The sequence below is a fragment of the Rana temporaria genome, chromosome 2 (genome assembly GCF_905171775.1).
Source record: "Rana temporaria chromosome 2, aRanTem1.1, whole genome shotgun sequence".
Classification (NCBI taxonomy): Eukaryota; Metazoa; Chordata; class Amphibia; order Anura; family Ranidae; genus Rana; species Rana temporaria.
Genome location: NC_053490.1, coordinates 99,678,048 through 99,703,669, shown reverse-complemented (window position 1 = coordinate 99,703,669; position 25,622 = coordinate 99,678,048). Strand labels below are relative to the sequence as shown.

At 45.7% G+C, this 25,622-nt stretch overlaps 2 protein-coding genes across 6 annotated transcripts in view; one reads left to right on the top strand and one right to left on the bottom strand.

The window, feature by feature from the left end:
* LOC120928225 (hydroperoxide isomerase ALOXE3-like) overlaps positions 1-25,622 on the bottom strand; it is a 347,315-nt gene that overhangs the window by 105,118 nt on the left and 216,575 nt on the right. The window lies entirely within an intron of this gene.
* Positions 1-25,622, top strand: part of LOC120929270 (hydroperoxide isomerase ALOXE3-like) — a 127,591-nt gene that overhangs the window by 14,369 nt on the left and 87,600 nt on the right. For all 5 annotated transcript variants that reach the window (XM_040340592.1, XM_040340589.1, XM_040340591.1 and 2 more), the window contains one exon: positions 19,139-19,220. In XM_040340592.1, the coding sequence (XP_040196526.1) occupies positions 19,139-19,220 (82 nt within the window). The remainder of the gene's footprint in view (positions 1-19,138; positions 19,221-25,622) is intronic.

Genomic DNA, 25,622 nt, shown 5'->3' with positions numbered 1-25,622 from the left:
ACTTCCCTTGGATTTGACAAAGAGTTCACTGCCTCTGTGAGAGGTCCTGTTAGAATGTTAATAAATATCTTGTAGTAGATGGAAGAAAATCCATCTGGTCCGGGGCTCTTCCCTGCCTTTAAGTCAATAATTACCTGACTGGTTTCAATAGGTCATTCTAGGTGTTTGATATCTTCATCTGTTAATGTGGGGAGTTTTGAGTCTTTCAAATATTCCTGTATGATTTGTAGTCTGTTGCCGTGGATGTATGCGGGTTTGTGTTGTCTCGGGAGGTTGTAGAGGTTAGTATAAAAGTTATGGAAATGGTGTGCTCATTAGTGACATCAAGTTTCCCCTCTTTCTTTTTTATGCCCAAGATGTTATGGTTGGCATTGAGTTCTTTCAGTGCCCTGGCTAGGATTTTGCCTGTCTTGTCCCCAAATTCATAGTCATTTTTTTTTTCTAAAGAATAAAAAATGTTTAGCTCTAGCTCTTGCTTTTAGGATCTGCTGCAGCGTTTTCCTGGTCTCTAGCAGAGCTAGTGCAGATTGTGCCGTTTGTGTAGGGTTTCATATGTCAGGATTTTTCAGTTAATTGTTTGATTTCTTTCTCTCTTAATCAACTCCCCTCAAATGAAGCATTTATGGGCCTGCCATACCATCAGGGGATCAACTTCGGAATTGACATTGTGTTAAAAAAATGTGCTTAAAAGTGATGAAATCATAGGGAGCAGCACAGGGTCTGTTAATACCAATGAGTTTAGTCTCCACATAGGGGATTTGGACATGGGAGCTGACAAGTTCATGGTAAAGAAACAGGGGCATGATCAGATATGGATTGTATTCCTATATTGGCCTCAGAAATCACATGTAGATCTCTCTGGGAGATGAAAATATAATTAAACCTAAAGTAGCAGTCATATGGGATAGAATAGAAAGTAAAGTTTCTTCCCTCAGGGTGGACAAAGCACCAAGAATCTATAAGTTGTAGGGAATTTAATAGTTATTTGAGACTTTTAAGATTCGATGTAGGTTTTGCCTGATGATGATGCTAAGTGGTTTAAGGCAATATTGAAATCCCCTCCCAGGATTAGATAACCTGAACTAAAGCTTTCAAGTTATTTTACCAAACGTTGGCAAAAGGTTAGGTGAATGTGTTTGGGAAATACAAGTTTGCTAGTGTAATGGGAATTCCACAGCATTTTCCTTTTAGGAAGAAATATCTCCCTCCTGTTCCCACTTGTTTGTCAGTCAATTCAAAGGAATATTCCTTACTTACCAGGATTGAAACTCCTTTTGACTTGGAGATATCATTGGTAGTATCAGGGGCGGACTGACCATTTGGGCACTCGGGCACTGCCCAAGGGCCCCATGCCACTAGGGGGCCCCATCAGGGATACCAGCCTCAGTAAAACCAGGGACAGTATGTAAAAAATTTAGTTTTTTTTACATCTGTCCCTGAAATGGCCCTTACCGACATCCTTTTGGTCTAAAAATCCCAAGATTATAGCTGCCTGGCTCTCCCGAGTACCTTTTCAGTGTGTGTATGTGTATTCTATGTGTATGTATAATGTGTGGCCCCATAATCTATTGCCTGGGGGGCCCATAATATCCTATTTCCCGGGGGCCCCATAATCTCCTATTGCCCGGGGGCCCCATGAGTTGTCAGTCCACCCCTGGGTAGTATGGTATGCTTCAGTGAAGAGGGAGTCGGTGAGCTTGGGTATATGGTGTGTCTTAACGTGTGTTCCCTGTAAAAAGGCAAAGCGGGGCCTACCGTTTTTGAGCTCCTTCAGAAGGGCTGAACTTTTCTCAGGTGTGTTAACTCTCTTGACATTGTGAGATATCACTGTGGGATTATGTCCCAGGCAAGGGCGGACTGACAACTCATGGGGCCCCCAGGCAATAGAAGATTATGGGGTCCCCAGGTTTACAAATGGCCGTCACGCCAGGAGTAAGTAACAAACAAAACAACATATAGAGTACAAGAGTCAGGATGAGCTCCACGCTCACATCAGAGCCCTCCCTTACAACAAAGTCCCAACATTCTCCATATAGATCACAGTCCACAGAGTGCCACCCTATGGCAGAGCCCCCAAGACTGCCTCCCTATGGCAGAGCCCCCCCCAGAGAGCCACCCTATGGCAGAGCCCCCCCAGAGTGCCACCCTACGGAAGAGGCCCCCAGTGTGCCACCTTACTGAAGAGGCCCCCAGTGTGCCACCTTACTGAAGAGGCCCCCAGTGTGCCACCCTACGGAAGAGGCCCCCAGTGTGCCACCCTATGGAAGAGCCCCCTAGTGTGCCACCCTACAGCAGAACCCCCCAGTGTGCCACCCTACGGCAGTGCCCCCCAGTGTGCCACCCTACGGCAGAGCCCCCCAGTGTGTCAACCTACAGCAGAGCCCCCCTATGGGAGAGGCTTCCAGTGTGCCACCCTACGGCAGAGCCCCCCAGTGTGCCTTCCTACGGCAGAACCCCCCCAGTGTGTTACACTACGGCAGTGCCCCAAAGTGTGCCACCTTCCATCAGTGTCCCCTTACAGACACCTTTGCACCTTAGTGCTTAGTGTGGCAGGCAGCTGTCAGGAAAAGGCTTTTAATTAGAAAAAATCCACTTGTTGCCGTCTCTGAACTGCACAAGTGAGCCGTAGAGCCAGCGGAATAGTGAACTGCTGTGGTTGGCTTCAGATTGGGCAGCGGGGCATGTGAATAAAGGCCATGCTTGATGTGCGCCATGATGTCACTTTACAGGTGTACACCCAGCCCTGCCCTGCTGCCTGATCTGAGGTCGAGCTCTGCAGTGCACCAATCAGATGGCTCCAAATGGCAACAAGTGCATTTTTTACAGGCTTGGGATTGTTAGATCGACTTCTGTTGAGCAGCAGTGGGCACACATGAAACACACATGCACAATATGCATACACATAGAGACACACAGTATACATACACACGCATACAGTATATACACACCCACACTATACATAAAGTATACATACAGTATATACACACTATACATACAGTATATAAACACACTATACATACAGTGAGGAAAATAAGTATTTGAACACCCTGCTATTTTGCAAGTTCTCCCACTTGGAAATCATGGAGGGGTCTGAAATTGTTATCGTAGGTGCATGCCCACTGCGAGAGACATAATCAAAAAAAAAAATCCAGAAATCACAATGTATGATTTGTTTAAACTATTTATTTGTATGATACAGCTGCAAATAAGTATTTGAACACCTGAGAAAATCAATGTTAATATTTGGTACAGTAGCCTTTGTTTGCAATTACAGAGGTCAAACGTTTCTTGTTGTTTTTCACCAGGTTTGCACACACTGGAGGAGGGATTTTGGCCCACTCCTCCACACAGATCTTCTCTAGATCAGTCAGGTTTCTGGGCTGTCGCTGAGAAACACAGAGTTTGAGCTCCCTCCAAAGATTCTCTATTGGGTTTAGGCAGGGCCGGCGCTAGGCATAGGCAAGTCAGGCGGCTGCCTAGAGCGCCAGGGAAGGGGAGGCGGCAAAATCCTGATCCCCAGCCACTCGCTGGGGATTCGGACCATTAAAATAACTCCCGGACCAGCGTTTTTAAAAACCATGCCTAATTGGCGCCAGCCGCTAGGCTATTGGGCGGTTGCGCCTGTGGAGACACTCACATCACCTTCACCACTCTATTGCACTTGCCAGCCCGTAGCAGCGGTAGTGAGATGAGGGGAGAGAGCATGGACAGCAGCTGGCAGTGGCCGGAAGTGCTGCATGATGGTAGAAAGTAGAAACGGTGGGTGAGATGGTGGCTGAAGGCTGAAGCCCTACATGCAAGTCCTGGCTTGCCGCCGCGATGTCCGATCCCCCCCCCCCCCCGCCTCCACCCTCCTCCAGGTCGCTTGGGGATGTGTTGTGAGTGACCTGTGAGAAGAGGAGGGACGAGCAGCAGCGCAGTTCTCCTTCAGAAAAGCCTTAGTGGACGCTCAGGTAGGAGGACGCTCAGTCAGTCAGTAAGTCACAAGAAATAAAAAAATTTACTCTGCTGTCATGTTTACAGTGCACTGTGTACAGAGGGGAAACTGGTTTGTGTGTGTGTGTGGGGGGGGGGGACAGATGTGTGTGTGGGGGGGGGACAGATGTGTGTGTGTGGGGGGGACAGATGTGTGTGTGGGGGGGGACAGATGTGTGTGTGGGGGGGACAGATGTGTGTGTGGGGGGGAAAAGATGTGTGTGTGGGGGGGAAAAGATGTGTGTGTGTGTGGGGGGGACAGATGTGTGTGTGTGTAGGGGGGGGGGACAGATGTGTGTGGGGGGGGACAGATGTGTGTGGGGGGGACAGATGTGTGTGTGTGTGGGGGGGACAGATGTGTGTGTGTGTGTGTGGGGGGGACAGATGTGTGTGTGTGGGGGGGACAGATGTGTGTGTGTGGGGGGGGACAGATGTGTGTGTGGGGGGGGGACAGATGTGTGGGGGAGGGACAGGTGTGTGTGTGGGCGGGGACGACGACAGATGTGTGTGGGGGGGGGGCAGATGTGTGTGTGTGGGGGGGACAGATATGTGTGTGTGTGTGGGGGGGGGGGGCAGATATGTGTGTGTGTGTGTGTGGGGGGGGACAGATGTGTGTGTGTGTGGGGGGGGGACAGGTGTGTGTGTGTGTGGGGACAGATGTGTGTGTGTGTGTGTGGGGGGGGACAGATGTGTGTGTGTGTGTGGGGGGGGACAGATGTGTGTGTGGGGGGGACAGGTGTGTGTGTGGGGGGGACAGATGTGTGTGTGTGTGGGGGGACAGATGTGTGTGTGGGGGGGGACAGATGTGTGTGTGTGGGGGGGGGCAGATGTGTGTGTGTGGGGGGACAGATGTGTGTGGGGGGGGGGGCAGATGTGTGTGTGTGTGTGGGGGGGGGGACAGATGTGTGTGTGTGTGTGGGGGGGACAGATGTGTGTGTGTGTGTGTGTGGGGGGGACAGATGTGTGTGTGTGTGGGGGGGGACAGATGTGTGTGTGTGGGGGGGGGAAAGATGTGTGTGTGTGTGGGGGGGGGGCAGATGTGTGTGTAGGGGGGGACAGATGTGTGTGGGGGGGGACAGATGTGTGTGGGGGGGACAGATGTGTGTGTGTGTGGGGGGACAGATGTGTGTGTGTGGGGGGGGGGACAGATGTGTGTGTGGGGGGGGACAGATGTGTGGGGGAGGGACAGGTGTGTGTGTGTGGGCGGGGACGACAACAGATGTGTGTGTGTGGGGGGACAGATGTGTGTGTGTGTGTGGGGGGGGGGACAGATGTGTGTGTGTGTGTGGGGGGGACAGGTGTGTGTGTGTGGGGGGGGGGGACAGGTGTGTGTGGGGGGACAGATGTGTGTGTGTGTGGGGGGGGGGCAGATGTGTGTGTGTGTTAGGGGGGGTTACAGAGAGGAACTGATTGGGTGGGGGAAGGAACAGATGTGCAGGGGGTACATATAGGAACTGTGTGTGTGTGTGTGTGTGTGGGGGGGGGGGGGGTTTAAGGGGAAGAAAGGTGGGGGGTGCAGAGGGGAACATGTGTTCAGGGGGGGGGGGCGCCAACATGAGGCTTCGCCTAGGGTGTCAAAAATCCTTGCACCAGCCCTGGGTTTAGGTCTGGAGACTGGCTAGGCCACGCCAGAACCTTGATATGCTTCTTACAGAGCCACTCCTTGGTTATCCTGGCTGTGTGCTTCGGGTCATTGTCATGTTGGAAGACCCAGCCTCGACCCATCTTCAAAGCTCTAACTGAGGGAAGGAGGTTGTTGCCCAAAATCTCGCAATACATGGCCCTGGTCATCCTCTCCTTAATACAGTGCAGTCGCCCTGTCCCATGTGCAGAAAAACACCCCCAAAGCATGATGCTACCACCCCCATGCTTCACAGTAGGGATGGTGTTCTTGGGATGGTACTCATCATTCTTCTTCCTCCAAACACGGTGGAATTATGACCAAAAAGTTCTATTTTGGTCTCATCTGACCACATGACTTTCTCCCATGACTCCTCTGGATCATCCAAATGGTCATTGGCAAACTTAAGACGGGCCTTGACATGTGCTGGTTTAAGCAGGGGAACCTTCCGTGCCATGCATGATTTCAAACCATGACGTCTTAGTGTATTACCAACAGTAACCTTGGAAACGGTGGTCCCAGCTCTTTTCAGGTCATTGACCAGCTCCTCCCGTGTAGTCCTGGGCTGATTTCTCACCTTTCTTAGGATCATTGAGACCCCACGAGGTGAGATTTTGCATGGAGCCCCAGTCCGAGGGAGATTGACAGTCATGTTTACCTTCTTCCATTTTCTAATGATTGCTCCAACAGTGGACCTTTTTTCGCCAAGCTGCTTGGCAATTTCCCCGTAGCCCTTTCCAGCCTTGTGGAGGTGTACAATTTTGTCTCTAGTGTCTTTGGACAGCTCTTTGGTCTTGGCCATGTTAGTAGTTGGATTCTTACTGATTGTATGGGGTGGACAGGTGTCTTTATGCAGCTAATGACCTCAAACAGGTGCATCTAATTTAGGATAATAAATGGAGTGGAGGTGGACATTTTAAAGGCAGACTAACAGGTCTTTGAGGGTCAGAATTCTAGCTGATAGACAGGTGTTCAAATACTTATTTGCAGCTGTATCATACAAATAAATAGTTAAAAAATCATAAATTGTGATTTCTGGAATTTTTTTTTTTGATTATGTCTCTCACAGTGGACATGCACCTACGATGACAATTTCAGACCCCTCCATGATTTCCAAGTGGGAGAACTTGCAAAATAGCAGGGTGTTCAAATACTTATTTTCCTCACTGTACATTATACACACTGTATATACACACTATACATACAGTATATACACACACTATACATACAGTATACACACACTATACATACAGTATACACACACTGTCACGTACCTGGTAGCGGAGCCCAACGTGCAGGGAGCGGCCTCTCGTAAGCCTCTGACTCAGGAGCCCCTGGTAGAGTAGACAGGGGTCAAGAGTTCAGAGGAACACAAGCGCCTGGCTGAAAGCTGGAGGGAAAGCCGGATCAGGTAACCAGAAGCAAACGGGTATACGGGTACAGGAATCTTCAGGATATGCTGTAGACTAGACAGCAAGACAGTGGGGGACCTGGTTTCTTTAAATATGGTGTCTTGGCGCCAAGTGGCGTCACCGTGCGCGCGCTCCTGCCACGCGCAAGCGCGCACGCGCTGGACCTGAACTCCACTGCCATTGTTGCTGATGGGCACACTGCTGAAACGCCTTCCATGACACACACTATACATACATAGCCAGATTCAGAGAGACGGGCGCATCTTTAGTTTGGCGTAGCGCATCCCATTTGCACTACGCCGACATAACATAGTGAGGCAAGGCCAGTATTCACAAAGCACTTGCTCCCTAAGTTACGTCAGCGTAGCGCAAATGGCCCGGCGTAACCCCGCCTAATTCAAATTAGGCAGGTAGTGGGCGTGTTACATGTAAAGTAACCGTGACCCCATGTAAATGAGGGGCGTTGGTACGGCGCATGCTCAGAATCACGTCGCAAATACTCAATGCTTTTGACGTGAACGTAACCTACGCCCAGCCCCATTCACGTATGCTTACGCAAACAACGTAAAATACGACGGCTGTTCCGTCGTCCATACCTTGCATGGGCTGCGCCATCTTTTTGGTGGTTTATCTTTACGCCGGAGTATGTCTTACGTAAACGGCGTAGCTTAATGCGCCGGGCGTAAGTACGTTCGTGAATCGACGTATCTTGCTCATTTACATATTTGACGTGTAAATCCACGTACACACCCCTAGCAGCCAGCGTAAATATGCACATAAGATACGACGGCGTAGGAGACTTACGTTGGTCGTATCTTAGCAACAGTGAGGCGTACCTCATTTTAAGAATGTGCACAAAGATACGACGGCACTCATTCGGACTTACGACGGCGTATCTACTGATACTCCGTCGTAAGTCTCTCTGAATCTGGCTAACAGTATATAAAAACACACTATACATACACTATACATACAGTATATACACACACTATACATACAGTATATACACACACATTTTACATACACTATACATACAGTATACACACACTATACATACAGTATACACACTATACATACAGTATATACACACACTATACATACAGTATACACACACACACACAATACATACACTATACATACAGTATATACACACACTATACATACAGTATATTCGCACTATACATACAGAATATACACACACACTATACATACAGGCCTGGATTCAAGAAGCAATTGCGCCTGTGTAACCATAGTTACACAGCGCAATTGCTTACTTGCCCCGGCGTAACGAATGCTCCTGATTCAGGAACCTTGTTACGCCGACTGCAGCCTAAGATATGCGCGGCATAAGGCTTCTTATGCCCGCATATCTTAGGCTGCATTCTTACGATGGCCGCTAGGTGGCGTTCCCGTTGTGCTCAGCGTATAGTATGCAAATTGCATACTAACGCCGATTCACAACGTTACGCGAGCCCTGCGTACGCAGTTTACGTTGTTTCCGTACGGCGGTTTTCGCGATAGGCTGCCCCTGCTATTAGCAGGGGCAGCCAATGTTACGTATACCCGTCGTTCCCGCGTCGCGAAATTTCAAATTTACGTAGTTTGCGTAAGTGATTCGTGAATGGCGCTGGACGCCATTCACGTTCACTTTGCGACGTCATTTGCCGCAATGCACGTCAGGAAAGTTTCCCGATGGAGCATGCGCTCTACGATCGGCGCGGGAACGCGCCTAATTTAAATGATTCCCGCCCCCTACGGGATCATTTAAATTGCGCGCGCTTACGCCGGGCATTTTGCCGGCGCGCCCACGCAATTTACGGAGCTACTGCTCCGTGAATCAAGAGCAGCGCAGTAAATTTGCGGGGGCGCAGGGCAAAAACGTTGCCCTGCGCCTCCGCAAAAAAAGCGCAAATCTACCTGAATCCAGCCCACAGTATATACACACACGCACTCAGGGCCAGATTCTGAAAGAACTTACGACGGTGCAGCGCCATGTACGCCGTTGTAAGTCCTAATCTGACCCGTCGATTCTATGCGCCTGATTCTTAGAATCAGTTACGCATAGACATCCATTAGATCCGACAGGCGTAAGTCTCTTACGCCGTCAGATCGTAACTGCATTTTTCCGCTGACCGCTAGGGGCGTGTAAGCTGATTTACGCGTAAAAATATGTAAATCCACTAGATACGCAAATTCACGAACGTACGCCCGACCGACGCAGTAAAGTTACGACGTTTACGTTAGGCTTTTCCCGGCGTATAGTTGCCCCTGCTATATGAGGCATAAGTGCGGCGTACCAATGTTAAGTATGGCCGTCGTTCCCGCGTCGAAATTTGAAAAAGTTACGTCATTTGCGTAAGTCGTCCGTGAATGGGGCTGGACGTCATTTACGTTCACGTCAAAACCAATGACGTCCTTGCGGCATACTTTGGAGCAATGCACACTGGGAAATTCCACGGACGGCGCATGCGCCGTTCGGGAAAAACGTCAATCACGTCGTGTCACAGTAGATTTACATAAAACACGCCCCTCTGATCCAAATTTGAATTAGGCGGGCTTACGCCGGACGATTTACGCTACGCCGCCACAACTTACGGAGCAAGTGCTTTGAGAATACAGCACTTGCCCGTCTAAGTTGCGGAGGCGTAACGTAAATCAGATACGTTACGCCCGCACAAAATTGCGCGGATGTACGAGAATCTGGCTCACAGTGTATATACACACACACACCATATATGCACACAGGGCCAGATTCTCAAAGGCGTTACGACGGCGCAACACCATTAGCGCCGTCGTAACACCTCATCTGGCCCCGGGTATCTATGCGACTGATTCTCAGAATCAGTTGCGCATAGGTACCCATTAGATCTGACAAGCGTAAGGCTGTTACGCTGTCAGATCTTAAAAGTAATTTTTTTTCCCGCCGCTAGTTGTCGCATCGTCGCTTTTCCCCGTCGTCTATGCAAATGAGGTAAGTACGGCGATTCCCGAACATACGCGAGGTAGACGCAGCGAATTAACGTTGTTTGCGTACCCGACGCGTAAGGTTGCCCCTGCTAATTAGCAGGCGCAACCAATGTTAACTATGGCCGTCGTTCCCGCGTCGAATTGAATAAAAATTAAGTCGTTTGCGTAATACGTCCGTGAATGGCGCTGGACGCCATTTACGTATACATCTAGGCAAATGACGTCGGGGCGACGTCATTTAGCACAATGCACGTCGGGTAATTTACCCGACGGAGCATGCGCAGTACGCTCGGTGCGGGAGCACGCCTAATTTAAATGGTGCCCGCCCCATTTGAATTGGGCGGGCTTGCGCCGAGCAATCTAACGCTACACCGCCGCAAGTTTACAGGTAAGTGTTCTGAGAATCAGGATTTAAACCTGTAGACCTGCGGCGGTGAAACGTAGAGCTCATACATTACGCTGCCCAGGAGCAACGCTAATGTATGAGAATCTGGGCCACAGTGTATATACACACACACGCACACACACTATACATACAATATATATACACACAGTATATACACACTATACATACAGTATATACACACTATACATACACTATACATACAGTATACATACACACACACACTATACATACAGTATATACACAATATACATACACTATACATACAGTGTATACACACACACACACTATACAATACAGTATATACACACATACAGTATACATACACACTATATATACACACATTATAGACACACACACTATACATACAGTATATACACACACACACTATACATTATATACACACAGTATGTATACAGTATATACACACACAGTACAGTATATACACACACAGTATATACATACAGTATATACACACACAGTATATACACACACTATACATACACACACACATACAGTATATACACACACTATACATACACAGTATATATACACACACAGTATATACACACACACAGTATATACACACACTATACATCACTATACAGTATATACACACACACAGTATATACACACACAATATATATACACACACACACTATACAGTATATACAGTATACACACATCAGCATTTTTCACCCAAAAATCAGCCTGATTGAACACACTGCTGCCCCTATGCTGGGACTTGTAGTGCCCCAGCAGCTCACAGACACGTTAGTTGGTAATACAGGAGAGGAGGGGGCTATGCCTGTATAGTGGTGGGCAGCTAATGAGTATGGAGATGTAGTTAGTAGAGATTGGGGAAGACATTCAGGGCAGGGCCGATCCTGGGCGGGTGCGCGGAGGGGCCCGGCACCTGGGCGCCCAGAGGGGGTAGAGTGCTTCCTCCCTCCTCCTCTCCTTGATCCGTGCCAAAGAGTCGCTCTCGCGTGGCGGTGCAGTCCGCAAGCAGACACAAGCACAATAGCACTGTTAGGGGCAGCGCCAAGAGCCGCGGCCGCCCGCTTACATTTTTTTTCTTGTGGCTTCACTCCGAGCAAGTCAATCGTCTGTCTCGGAGGAAGTTGCGGACTACAGCTCCCAGAAGCCACGACGGCGGCCGTCACGTCAGTGAAGTCAGCTGACGTGACGGCCGCCGCTGTGGCTTCTGGGAGTTGTAGTCCGCGACTGCGTGCTGAGGCTCCCGGTGGGTGGTGTGAGCAAGGAGAAGAAAGAAAAGTTGTGCTACAACTCCGGGTCTGGATCTGTTTTATGCTGCAGGGCCTGTCAGTGCATGTAATTGACCCCAGCACAGGAGCATCAAAACCACCACCCCCACCCCCAGGAATGGAGGAGGCCATGCAACTTGCAAGGAGGAGGACCTGTCCTGCTGAGCTGGCAGCTGCCATTGGACCATGGCTGAGGTGAGAGACCCTGACCCCCACATGATCATTCTATTTATTTCCCCCCCTGCTGGAAGCTGCCCATTACCTGTGGGTCCTGCTGGAAGCTAGCCATGGCCTACAGGTCAGCAGGGCCCACAGGTCATGACCAGCTCCCAGCAGGACCCACAGGTCCGTGGCCAGCCCCCTGCAGGACCCACAGATCCACAGCCAGCCCCCTGCAGGACCCACAGATCACCAGCCAGCTCCCTGCAGAACCCACAGGTCCACGGCCAGCTCCCTGCAGAACCCACAGGTCTGGTAGGTTGCATTTGATGGGCGCTGATGGGGCTGCAATTGGTGGGCACTGGTAGGCTGCATTTGATGCATTGATTTCTTGTATCATTTCCGCAGTCTCTAACCATCTCTTGTATCATTTCCGCAGTCTCTTACCATCTCTTGTATCATGCCTGCAGTCTCTTACCATCTCTTATACCATGTCTGCAGTCTCTGACCATCTCTTGTTTCATGTCTGCAGTCTCTGACCATCTCTTGTTTCATGTCTGTAGTCTCTGACCATCTCCTGTAATATGTCTGCAGTCTCTGACCATCTCTTTTACCATGTCTGCAGTCTCTGACCATCTCTTGTACCATGTCTGCAGTCTCTGACCATCTCTTGTATCATGTCTGCAGTCTCTGACCATCTCTTGTACCATGTCTGCAGTCTCTGACCATCTCTTGCACCATGTCTGCAGTCTCTGACCATCTTTTGTTTCATGTCTGCAGTCTCTAAACATCTCTTGTTTCATGTCTGCAGCCTCTGACCATCTCTTGTTTCATGTCTGTAGTCTCTGACCATCTCCTGTAATATGTCTGCAGTCTCTGACCATCTCTTTTACCATGTCTGCAGTCTCTGACCATCTATTGTACCATGTCTGCAGTCTCTGACCATCTCTTGTACCATGTCTGCAGTCTCTGACCATCTCTTGTACCATGTCTGCAGTCTCTGACCATCTCTTGTATCATGTCTGTAGTCTCTGACCATCTCTTGTTTCATGTCTGTAGTCTCTGACCATCTCCTGTAGCATGTCTGCAGTCTGTGACCACCTCTTGTATCATGTTTGCAGTCTGTGACCATCTCTTGTACCATGTCTGCAGTCTCTGACTATCTCTTGTACCATGTCTGCAGTCTCTGACCATCTCTTGTACCATGTCTGCAGTCTCTGATCATCTCCTGTTTCATGTCTGCAGTCTCTGACCATCTCTTGTATCATGTCTGTAGTCTCTGACCATCTCCTGTACCATGTCTGTAGTCTCTGACCAACTCTTGTTTCATGTCTGTAGTCTCTGACCATCTCCTGTAGTATGTCTGCAGTCTGTGACCATCTTTTGTATCATGTTTGCAGTCTGTGACCATCTCTTGTACCATGTCTGCAGTCTCTGACCATCTCTTGTACCATGTCTGCAGTCTCTGACCATCTCTTGTACCATGTCTGCAGTCTCTGACCATATCTTGTATCATGCCTGCAGTCTCTGACCATCTCTTGTACCATGTCTGCAGTCTCTGACCATCTCCTATATCATGTTTTCAGTCTCCGACCATCTCCTGTATCATATTTTCAGTCTCTGACCATCTCTTGTATCATGCCTGCAGTCTGTGACCATCTCTTGTACCATGTCTGCAGTCTCTGACCATCTCTTGTATCATGTCTGCAGTCTCTGACCATCTCCTGTATCATGTCTGCAGTGTCTGACCGTCTCCTGTATCATGTCTGCAGTCTCTGACTGTCTCCTGTACTATGTCTGTAGTATGTCTGGGGGCTCTTTCTACCAGACCTCCTAACATAAGCCCTCTCTGTGTCCATCAGAGAGACCCCCCAGGTCCCATTAGTGTACTTTCTTCCTGTAATTTGTTTATTGTTAAGAGATCATATGAGGATCCCAGGATAATGAAGACCTCTTAAGGGAGCATCTCTGTGTCTGAGTCGTTGCCATAGAAACATTTGTGACAGGGAGGAGTTAGTAAGATGACCACGCCCATGTGAGGGCACCAGAAATATTTCTGCACCCAGGCGCCTGTGACCCTAGGATCGGCGACTGATTCAGGGCATGTCCTTCCTCCAGCAGCAGTGCACTTATCACACACAAAATCGATCTAATAGCCTCAGAGACAGGAGGAGGTAACACATCCTCTCCCTCTCTGCTCACCAGGGTAATCCACTGACAAGTATCCATTTTGTAAAGCTCAGCCAGCTTACCTTATCAGGCAGCAGTCCGTCCCACACTTCAGGCTGTATCCCCGCCTCCCTCTTCTCTCCTCCAGCAGTCGGCATCTCCTGCTTCTGTGTCAAAAAAGCTGCGCTGTGGAAGGGGGCGTGTACATCGTGTTCCTATTGGCTGAGGGGGCAGTGCAGAGGCGTGGCAGCTATAAACTCGAGATTTTTACATCAAAATAATGTCGGTCTCAGACATTTCAAGAACAGATGTAAAAATACACAGATTTTGACATACTGTCCCTAGTTTTACTTAGGCTGGCCACCCTGATGGGGCCCCCTAGTGGCATGGGGCCCTCAGTCACTGCCCGAATGGTCAGTCCGCCCCTGGTCCCAAGGAGGAGTACGTCATTAAACAGAACCAGAGAGAGCCATGGAGCCTCGACCTGAAAACAAAAACTGTATAAACTGTTAGGTTATACGAAGATAACATTGGCAATTACTTATTGGAGGTAGTGAAAGTCAGAACAGGGAAAAGGGTAGAAGAAATAGAAGGAGTAGAAAGTTCAAAAAGTGATAATGAGTTATAAGATCCTAAATAGTGCACTTAAAGTGGTTGTAAACCCACTTTTTTTACTTTTGCCTACAGGTAAGCCTATAATAAGGCTTACCTGTAGGTATAAAGAATATCTCCTAAACCTGTACGGTTTAGGAGATATTCCCCTCGCAATGCGCAGCTGATTGCAGCGGCGCATGCACAGGGGGATCCTCGGCTGAAGGGCCGGCCCCGCCGACCCATGCCGGAAAGGAAATCTCCCACGCGCATGCGCGGGAGTGACGTAATCGCCGCTCCAGCCAATCACAGCGCTGGATCGGCGATACCCGGAAGACACGCTCGGTTCGGCGTGGACCAGGTAAGTTACCTACCTCGTTCCGAGGTAAGTATTTCATAATGAGCCAATATGCGGTGCATACTAGCTCATTATGGCTTTTTCCTTGCAGGTGTAAAAAAAAAAAAATTATATGCGGGTTTACAACCGCTTTAAATAGGAGCCAGATATATTATCAAAGGGCACTTTGTGGGGTTGAGGGAGGTGACAGCTGGAATGGTTAGCATGTTAAACAATGTTATAGAGAGTGACAATCTATATATGTGGAGATGAACAGGTTGCAGCCTTGGAAAGCCGTGACATCGGTGCTAATAGGTCAACCCTGCACATATAGTGTTACAAATTTATGAGAACCACCGTATTTGTACAATGGGTGGGAGGGGGGTATATATATCCACTTCATCTACCATACGGATGTGGAATATGATTTATGAATGTGTTCAGCAAGTCAATTTGAGATGCACAAATAAGAAATTAGGACATTGTCAAGAACAAATAAACATAAAGAACATCAGAACAAGAAAACATGACAGGTCTGCTGACAAAAACTATGTGTAACGTTAAAGAAAATCAACTCAGTCCTGAATTTATAAATATATTACAGAACATATTATAAACTGTAGAAATCCACTTCAGTTAAACATAGGGTGAAAGGATGGCTTACTTTACTCAACTAGTTAAAGTTTAAATGCAGTAAAAAGGGGTGAAAGTATGTTGGGAACCATAGTTCAGGCATAGTGTCATAACTTTGTCTTGAGCATATGAACATGAGGACAAAGAAGCCTTAGGGACAGGAATGTTCAAGTTGTTCCGATGACTGTATAAAGGCCATGCTGCCCTCTCAGAACTGATCGGATAGGCTCAGGTAGTATGTCCAGGAACTTGATTAAAAGGGTAATATCATTCAGCTTATCTAATAGTCAACTTAAATCAGAACACGGGTGTATTCCACTTATAATTGTGTAGAGAGAAGGTAACGTGGTTAAGGCGGTAGTCAAAGACCAGCGCATATTTTTAAGGACTGTAATTCGATAGTCGGACGTCATCCAATGCTCTGGAAGAATGAGCCCTATTGTTGGGGGTTCCGGCAATCAAACCCCCTTGGCAGGTTGGCTTTTATCTTTTGAGATTGGCCATTGTGGGTTACAAGGTATGCAAATGTTAAGCGCCAAAAGATCAGATCTAGGAATGAGCCCGATGTTCAAGCTATCTCTTGTCTTTTTTCAAATTTTTTACACTTTTTTTGGTGAAATGGTAGGGGTACAGTGTACCCGTTACCAATTCACATAGGGGGGGCGGGATCTGGGGGTCCCTTTGTTAAAGGGGGCTTCCAGATTCCGATAAGCCCCCTGCCTGCAGACCCCCACAACCACCAGGCAAGGGTTGTGGGGATGATGCCCTTGTCCCCATCAATATCAAACATGGGGAAAATGGGCCACTTTACAGGCATACTATAGACAGCCCCAAGCACGAAATTTAAAGGAGTATTTCACTTTTATTTTTTCACTTTAAGCATTATTAAAATCATGCTCCCATAAAAACTGCCGTTTTTAAAACTTTTTTTTGCATTGATACATTTTTCTGTCCCATATACTTTTTTTTTTTTTTATTGTTTTTATTAAGGTATTTTCAATGTTGTTGAGATACAAAACAGGGCCATAGGGGCATACCCCGGCCAATCATTGCACGTAGCAACGTGCACAAAAAGTAACAAAATACAAGAACAGACATAACAGTTAACCTCACACCTTAACTCTAGGCATGTCTAACTAAACACTACCTAAACACCTCTCGGGTTGCACATATCAGGAATACAAAAGGAGCTATTGCATCTTGCAGAACCTCTTCCCAATCCTCAGTAACTGAATTGAAAGCTACAGGGGCCCTTGGGAGTAAATATGGTCATCACATTATCTATGCCTCACCTCCTGTTACTAGATCAGAATATGGGTCTCAACTCCAAGTGTCACAGGTGGTTACCAATGCAGACTTTCTGATCTACTCCCCAGGGGGCTGATCGTCTGTTGTGGATTCTGAGTCTGTCCACAGGTGCCAGACTTTTTCATATTTTTTGGGACATCCTCGGGACAGATACGTTGCTTTGTATAGGGGTATATTGGCATTAACCATCTGCTTCCATGCGTTCAACGTGGGAGGGGTGGCTGACTTCCACTTCAAGACTATGGCTTTCCTTGCGTAAAAAATAAGAATACCTATGAGGGTGCGTGTTGCTTTGGCAAGTGCCAATTGCTCCACCAGGCCGAGGATGCAGACACTAAGTGTTAGGGGAATAGGCATGGTAGTTAGGTCATGAATAAATTGAGTCACTTCCCTCCAATAGTCCCCAATCTGTGGACAATCCCAAAATATGTGTACGAAGTCTGCTGGGGTACCTGAGCATCTCCAGCAGCTGGCCGACAGGGTCGGGTATATGCGATGCAGATGCTGGGGCGTATAGTAGATCCTATGGAGGATCTTGAATTGGATTAATTTGTCCCTAGTGGCAACCAGCTGCTGGAATGGGTAGTCCCACATATCCTCCCAATCCTCTCCATCCTCTGTCCCATAGACTTTAACGGTGTTCACATGTTCAAACACATTTTTTGCCAGTTTGCAAGTTCTAGTGGGAACCGAACCCAGGGGGTGTTCGGCTCATCCTTAATTAGATCTTTCTCACGTAATTTGTCCATGAGGGGACATAGAGCCCAAATTTTTTTTAGAGTGATCTGAGAAAGGTCTTGAAAAAGCATAATTGTTTCCCCATTAAAGATTATCTGCTCATTCCTTTGTGCTTTACGCATTATATCCTCTTTTGATGCAAAGTTTTGCAGGCAGCAAATTATATCTTGCTGTGGCATTGTGTCAGGGCCTTTTGTCCTTTGTCCTGTGTCTTCTTGTAGCTGTTCTTCTGGCGATGGAATCATTCCGCTGCTGCCACCAATTGTAACGGAACCCCAAATGGGGCAGGGATTAACGCCATTTAAGATATTCCCTTTCAAACCCAAGACAGCTTATCGACACTCCACAATCCCGCGACCACAAATTGTAACGGAACCCCAAATGGGACAGGGGTTAACGCCGTTTAAGATATTCCCATTCCGAACCCAAGACAGCTTATCGACACTCCACAATCCGGCGACCACGACCCATACGAATTTCCCCCAGAAACAAGACACACAGCTCTGTTCTCTGGTTCAAACGAATAGACAATCTTTATTGAGAAGGCAGGCTCTTATATACACCAAAAAGAATACTGCAGTAATCAAATGGACACTGGCACACTCCACCCACAACATCATACAATGGTTCCTAACGAGCCCCCCTTCAATATACATCTTTTAGTCAGACTTTCTGGCACCAGCTCTGACATAATCTACATGAGCTAAATAACTACAGCTGACAAGTCAGACATCTGACCTTTAGACTGTGATAACTCACAACACGCACCTATCATCAATATAACTTTCACACAATACAGTGTCAATTAGCATAACACAATTAAATGTTCTTAGGAGCCATATTAAGGTTCATTTACATCACAGTAGCAGACGACATTAACCCCCTAACAGTCTATGTTCCCACATTGAATGAGTCACTCTTTCAATTGACCTGTTGGGTTCAGAATCAACAACCTGTACATAGTTCTTACAGACAATTAAAAAAAATTGTGGATTACAGACCGATGTTAAAGCAATCCAACATATGTCCATTATTTCCTGGCTCAATCTGCGCCCAAGAGTGACTCCCTTTACAATTATTTTCTGTGTCCACTGTACATTTATGGAGGAAAATAACCATGTGTGGGCATGATGCATAAGTAGTAGTGCTTGATCTTATTCTATGGATGTCAGTCAGAGGATGGTTCTTGAGAAGATATATGTCTATAACCAGCCTCACTGTCTGAATGAAAAAAACTGTGCAGCCACTCTTGTCCAGTGTCACAGTTGGGGCAGTAAAATGATTTACATCTGTAGGGAACCCAGACATAACATTTGTCACAAAGGCCTACATTTTACAGACGTTTAGCTCGCCTGACATGCAGAATTCAGTAGTGGGTCTGGGCTTATAGTTTTTGGGTTGTCTGGCCTTTTTAGGGAGGTTCAAAAAACTTTCCTAACATGGTTGGCTACATTGTTGGGGTTCATAGTTAAAGGGTCAATAACCCTTGTTTTCTAGTACTTAACAAACTGTATTATGGTTCAGTTAGTCACATACACACAATTTGTTTTGTTTCAGGTGTTATAATAACTGGGAGCACTCACCCTATCCTCCTGAGACAAAGAAAAGCAGAACTGGAGATGAACAGAGAAACATACAAGTTAGTGAGAAACCTACATTTGCTCTTTATATGCACTGGTTGCTGTGTCTTGTTTGTCAATCTTATTTGACAATCCTTTTTGGACTTTACACACCTGTAATTTCCAACACCACTTTTGTAATTTTAGTCCTTCCTTTTGTCGTTAGTGGTTATATTCCAATCCATATAACTGCTCACAGCTGGTTCAGTAGTAAAACTGAATAGTCATTGCTACTATAGATTAATAGTTGGATACAGCCATGACTTTTGGGTAAGCCATTCACTTAGTGAAGTAATAAAACTTCTGCTGGTGACCTGGTAAGAAAACTGAGAAGAAATGGCTCATCTTAGTGGTTCCTGTGAATTGGATTAGAGTTGGCATCTTTTAGGGCCTATTCAGATTCATGCAATTCGTTGATGTGCATCAACCTATGCAAATGTACATTGCATTAAGGCAGTCCATTCAACTGGGCAGCCAGTGCACCAAAACAGGACAAATCTGACATGCATCATTTTTGCCAACACAGCTCACTGCAATGAATAAGACATAATAAGCATTTAGGGCCAGATTCACAGTGAGAGTACGCCGGCGTATCTACTGATACACCGGTGTACTTTCAAATTTGCCGCGTCGTATCTTTAGTTTGAATCCTCAAACCAAGATACGACGGCTTCTGGCTTTGATCCGACAGGCGTACGGCTTTGTGCGCCTTCGGATCGTAGGTGGAATACTTTGGCGCCCGCTGGGTATGCTAATTAGCTTTTTACGGCGATCCACGAAGGTACGCGCGGCCGTCGCATTCTCTTAGGTCGTCGCTAGTCGGCTTTTCCCGGCGTATAGTTACAGCTGCTATTTCGTGGCGTATAGATAGACTTGCCATGTTAAAGTATGGCCGTCGTTCCCGCGTCGAATTTTGAATTATTTTTTTGCGTAAGTCGTCTGTGAATAGGAAAGGACGTAACTCACGTCTACGTTCAAAAAATGCACGGCGGGAAATTTTGAAACGGAGCATGCGAATTTAAATCGGCGCGGGGACGCGCTTAATTTAAATGAATCACGCCCCCTACCCGCCCAATTTGAAATACGCGCCAAGAAACACACTACGCCGCCGTAACTTATGGCGCAAAATCTTCCTGGATTCAAAATTCCGCCAGGTAAGATACGGCGGCGTAGCGTATCTCTGATACGCTGCGCCAGGGCAAATCTTTATGAATCTGGCCCTCAGAGTGTAAAAAGTAGTAGTGAAAATTCAGTAAATGTAACATCTATTTATGTAGGTATTTTGGAAGTTTTTTTTATTTTTTACAAGTTTGGTATCTTGGAGATTTTTTTATATGATGGGAACAAGGAACTCTTAATTTGCGGATATTGGCTCTTGTCGAGATGTTGCCAAAATGACACTCACAGATGGCGATAAGCAGACAAAATGTCTCTTCAATTTAAGTGTTTGCTTAAAGGGTCAATTCACCCAAGTGCTCATTGGTAAGTGAGCCACGCCCTGGCCACCTACCTATAGTGCAGGTCTAGTAGCTGAGACCTGTTTCACACAGGCTTCAACTTGTATAAGAGCAGTGTGAACAGCAAGCTTTAACAAAGAACTTGCAGAGCTTTATTGAAGCTTTTAGAGTACCATTCAGCTCCAGTTTGTTTGTATACGCTGAACATGGATCATAATGGGAGTGCTATCATAGATGTGTTGAAGGGGGAAAATGTTCCAAACAAATGGCGAATGGTTATTGGAATTGAATTGGACAGCTCTTGAAAAAACATTGAAAAACGTTAATATTATTTAACACTACATTAAGACTGTGGAATAAAAAAAAAAAAAAAGAGAGCGTATATATTTCAAAGGAAGCAGCCCCAATCCAGCTTCAGGACCCCATTTAAGCTTGCTTTAACCTTGTTTTTAGGGGGGCTCCTTGGAAAGGACTGTTGTAAGGAGATTGAAAAGGGCCTCATTCAAATCATTGCAATATAAACGAGACGCAGAAAGGGTGCTGATAACCTCTGTTCTTTCTTCCCAGCATTTTTATATCTTCATATAGATAAAAGTTAAACTAAGAACTGGTATGGGCAGAGTACTTAACTCAATAGTCTGAGACGCTGAGTTAAAGAACAGAGTTATTGAGTACATGAAATAAGGGGGTATTATTTGCTCAGTAACTGACATATAGTAAATATTTCCCAGCGATAGAATTACACCTCCACGATCTCGACTTGAGCAGACATTAGTAGCGGTCGGATAAACACTAAAAAAAGGGGGAAATTGTGGAAAAAGCTATTGGTCAAATAAAAATATAGAATGAAGGGAAGACCACTGAGAGGGACCACAGAAAACCCACCGAAAATAACCGATAGCCTAGGCACAATTAAAAAATATATGATAAAAAATCCAGTCAAAGAGACCCCGGAAAAAATGGCATCTACAAGAAAAAAATATATAGAGACCGCACAGAAAATGGCACCAAGAAGACAGTCGCTGATGCTGGAAGGGGCAAGGGCTTCCACTATAGCAGATGAAGATTATGAGGATGGGGAAGAGAGTGGATCGATAGAAGATCAGCTGCCAACAAAGGGAGAAATAGTTAAAATGTTTGCGAGGATGGAGACGATAATGAATAAAATGGAATCTTCCCTTAAAGGGGAAATGGTATTAATTCATGAAGATATGAACCACATTTTAAGGAGGGTGGAAGAAACAGAAGAAAGAATAGAGGTTCAAACAGCAGAAGTCAGGGAACTTAAGGAACAGATGACAGAGATACAGAAAGAACAAAGATACTTAAAATATAGATTGGAAGATCAGGAGAACCGAAACAGAAGAAAAAACCTGAAGATAAGGGGATTGCCGGATGAACAGGTGGAAGATTTGCAGGAAAAAACTGACAAAATATTTGGCCAAATGTTAGGTAAAACCACAACGGAAAAAATTAAAATAGAGAGGATTCATAGGATAAGGAAACCGGCAGGAGTAGCAGAAGAATTGCCAAGAGATGTCATAGTGAGGTTTCACAACTTCCAAGACAAGGAGCAAATTCGAACGTATCTAAAAACCAATGGCCTGGCTAAATATGAGGAGTCCGTGCTACAAATTTTCCCTGACCTGGCAGCCGAAACATTGGCAAGGAAAAGAACGCTAAAACCATTAGTGGAGCAACTTAAGCGACAAGAGGTACAATACTTCTGGGGCTTTCCAGCCTGTCTAGTAGGAAGAAAGGAGGGGCGTTCTGCTACTCTAAGATTCCCTGAAGATACAATGGATTTTTTTTAAAAATTGAACACACCAGAGACTGAGATTCCGGGCTGGTGGGTAAAAGCACAGAGAAGGTCTTTGGATGACCAGCAGCAATGGAAACGGATCATAAGAAAAAACAAATAATAATTTAAGTTTATAGGCACTGAGATGGAGGGGGAGGTTGAGGGGGAGGGGGAGGTTGAGGGGGAGGGGTGGATAGGGGGAGGGAGATATGAGAAGCAGATTAATTGTTAGACACATGAAGACATAAAAGAAAAAGGATGGTGGCACAGGATTCTCCTTATGGAGAGGGAAACGGCACGCAAACTCGTCCACTCAAGCCTCAACCTTAAGGGGGGAGAGCCGTTGGGCCATATGGGTGAGGGCCTCGGATCTTTAGACCTAGGGAAGGTCAATAGTCCCCAACAAAGGGGGGGAGAGGGAGGGGAGAAGGGGGGTGGAGGGTAGTTGGGGAGGGAAGGAATTGAGGGAGGGGGGATTGGAGGGGGAGGGGGGGAGGGGAAGTAAAGGGGCCAGTAAATTTGCAACAACATATTATAATTTCAGTACCTGATGCCAAAAATGTATATCATTTCATATAATGTACGGGGATTAATGCGCCAATTAAAAGAGAGAATATAATGAGAGAACTAAAATTTTTGAAAGCAGACGTAGCTTTTATACAGGAGACGCATCTGACCGGTGAGGCCAAGAGCAGGGCCCGTTCAGATGAGTTTCCTGTATGGTTTTATGCGGACTCGCCCATCAGTCGCGCCAAAGGCGTAGCTATAGAAACGTTAGGTTTGTACTGGAGAAAATGAACATAGATCCAGAAGGACGTTTTCTTTTTTTAAGGGGGAATCTGAATGGGGTAAAGATGTCCTTTGCGAATGTGTATGGACCAAATAAAAATTCACTAAAGTACCAGATAGGAATAGTGGATGAGTTTATGAACTTTAAGATAGGAGATGCTATTATGGGAGGAGATTTTAACACATGTCTGGACCCCAAATTAGACAGTACGTCACATGCACAGAGCGCCGGAATTAGGGAGAGGAAAACCTTAAAAAGGAAATTGCATCAAAATCAACTTGTGGATGTTTGGAGATCCCAACACACAAGACAAAAAGATTACACTTTCCGGTCCCCTGTGCATGGGACGTACACAAGAATAGATTATTTCTTAATAGAACATAAATTACTGGAAGTAGCTGAAGAAACAAAGATAGGTATTACAACATTCTCCGATCACTCACCAATTACATTACAATTGATGATAGGAGAGAGGGTATCTGGGAAAAGGATTTGGAGACTAAATGAAGACCTATTAATGAATAAAGATATTGAGAGGAGATTAAGGAAATAAATTGAACAGTTTTTCTTAGAAAATAACACGGAAGGAATGTCTGAAGCAATAGTGTGGGAAACTCATAAAGCATTTGTTAGGGGAATACTGATTAAAGAGGGAGCGAAAAAACAATGAAAAAAAAAGTAAGATTAGTAAAAGAAATTTCAGAGCTTGAACAACTACATAAGGAGTTGGGACAGAGGGAAATTCTCTTAAACATTAACATCAAAAGAGAAGAATTAAAGGGACTAATTGAACAGGAAACTCAAACAGCCTTAAATTTGGTCAAGAAAGAAAAGTATATATGGGGTAATAAGACAGGAAAATATTTGGCAAATATGGTTAAGAAAAAAAGAATAGCTAATTACATAGAAAAAATACAAACAAATACGGGAGAAATAGGATACAAAACATCAGACAAAGTTAAAAGTTTCCTTGAATTTTATGAGAAACTTTACTCAATTAATAGGAAAGGCACTAAGGAAGAGGATATAATAAAAGGGGAACAAATTAAAACATATCTAAGTAAAGTGAATTTAAATAAGATTTCAGAGGACAAATATAATTTTCTTGAAGACCCCATAAGAGAGGAGGAAATAAGCAAAGTTATTCGAGAGCTATTAAACGGGAAAAGTCCTGGCCCTGATGGTCTGACCAGCTCATATTATAAAAATGTTTCAGATATACTAACCCCAATACTATGCTCTTACTTTAATGGGATTGGAGAAAAATGGGAGATGAGGAAAGAGGCGCTCGAAGCAATTATATCAGTAATCCCTAAAGAGGACAAGGATGAGTCTTTATGTTCGAGCTACAGACCGATCTCCCTCCTTAACACAGACTTAAAAATATTCTCAAAAATTCTCGCGACTAGGATGGAAAAAGTTATGCAAGATTTGGTACATACGGACCAAGTAGGGTTTATTATGGGTCGTGAAGGAAGGGACAATGGGATCAGAACCCTCCTGGTGATAGAACAGATTCGAAAAAGTGGAGCCCCAGGACTACTCCTATCTATAGATGCCGAAAAGGCTTTTGATAGGGTAGACTGGGGCTTCATGCAACAGACTCTAGATTCAATGGGCTTTGGCCCTAGAATGAGAGGCTGGGTTAGATCTTTATACAATAAACCCACAGCGAGAGTTAAAGTTAATGGGACTCTTTCAGAAGTATTTGAAATGAAAAATGGTACCCGACAGGGATGCCCCTTGTCTCCAATGCTATTTACGTTGGCATTAGAACCCCTGCTAAGAGCCATAAGGCAAAATGTGGACATCGAGGGGTTAATATTAGGGGGTGAAGAACACAAAATTGCTGCTTACGCAGATGACATATTATTCTATGTAATGTACCCCAGGACAACGTTACCTAAATTGATGAAAATAATTGAAGAATATGGCAAAATATCTAACTTCAAGATTAACTCCACTAAATCTGAAATATTGGGTATTAACATTTCAAAGAAAGACAGAAGCGCGTTACAAGAAGAATTTAAGTTTGCTTGGAAAAATGAATTAAACTACTTAGGAATTAAATTAGCAGTCTCCATAGAAAACATATACAAGATAAATTTTACGACTTTGTTAAGTGAGTTAAAAACGGAATGAAATAGAATCGCACGAGGACAATTGTCCTGGAACGGCAGAATAAACATTTATAAAATGACTATCTTACCGAAGGTACTCTATAAAATGCAGATGCTTCCTATACCAATTCCCCAAGCCTATTTTAAAAAATTAAAATCAATGTTCGTAAAATGTATCTGGAGAGGGAAAAAACCATGCGTTAAATTTAGTACACTGATTAAAGACAAATCACAAGGAGGGTTAGGGGCACCGG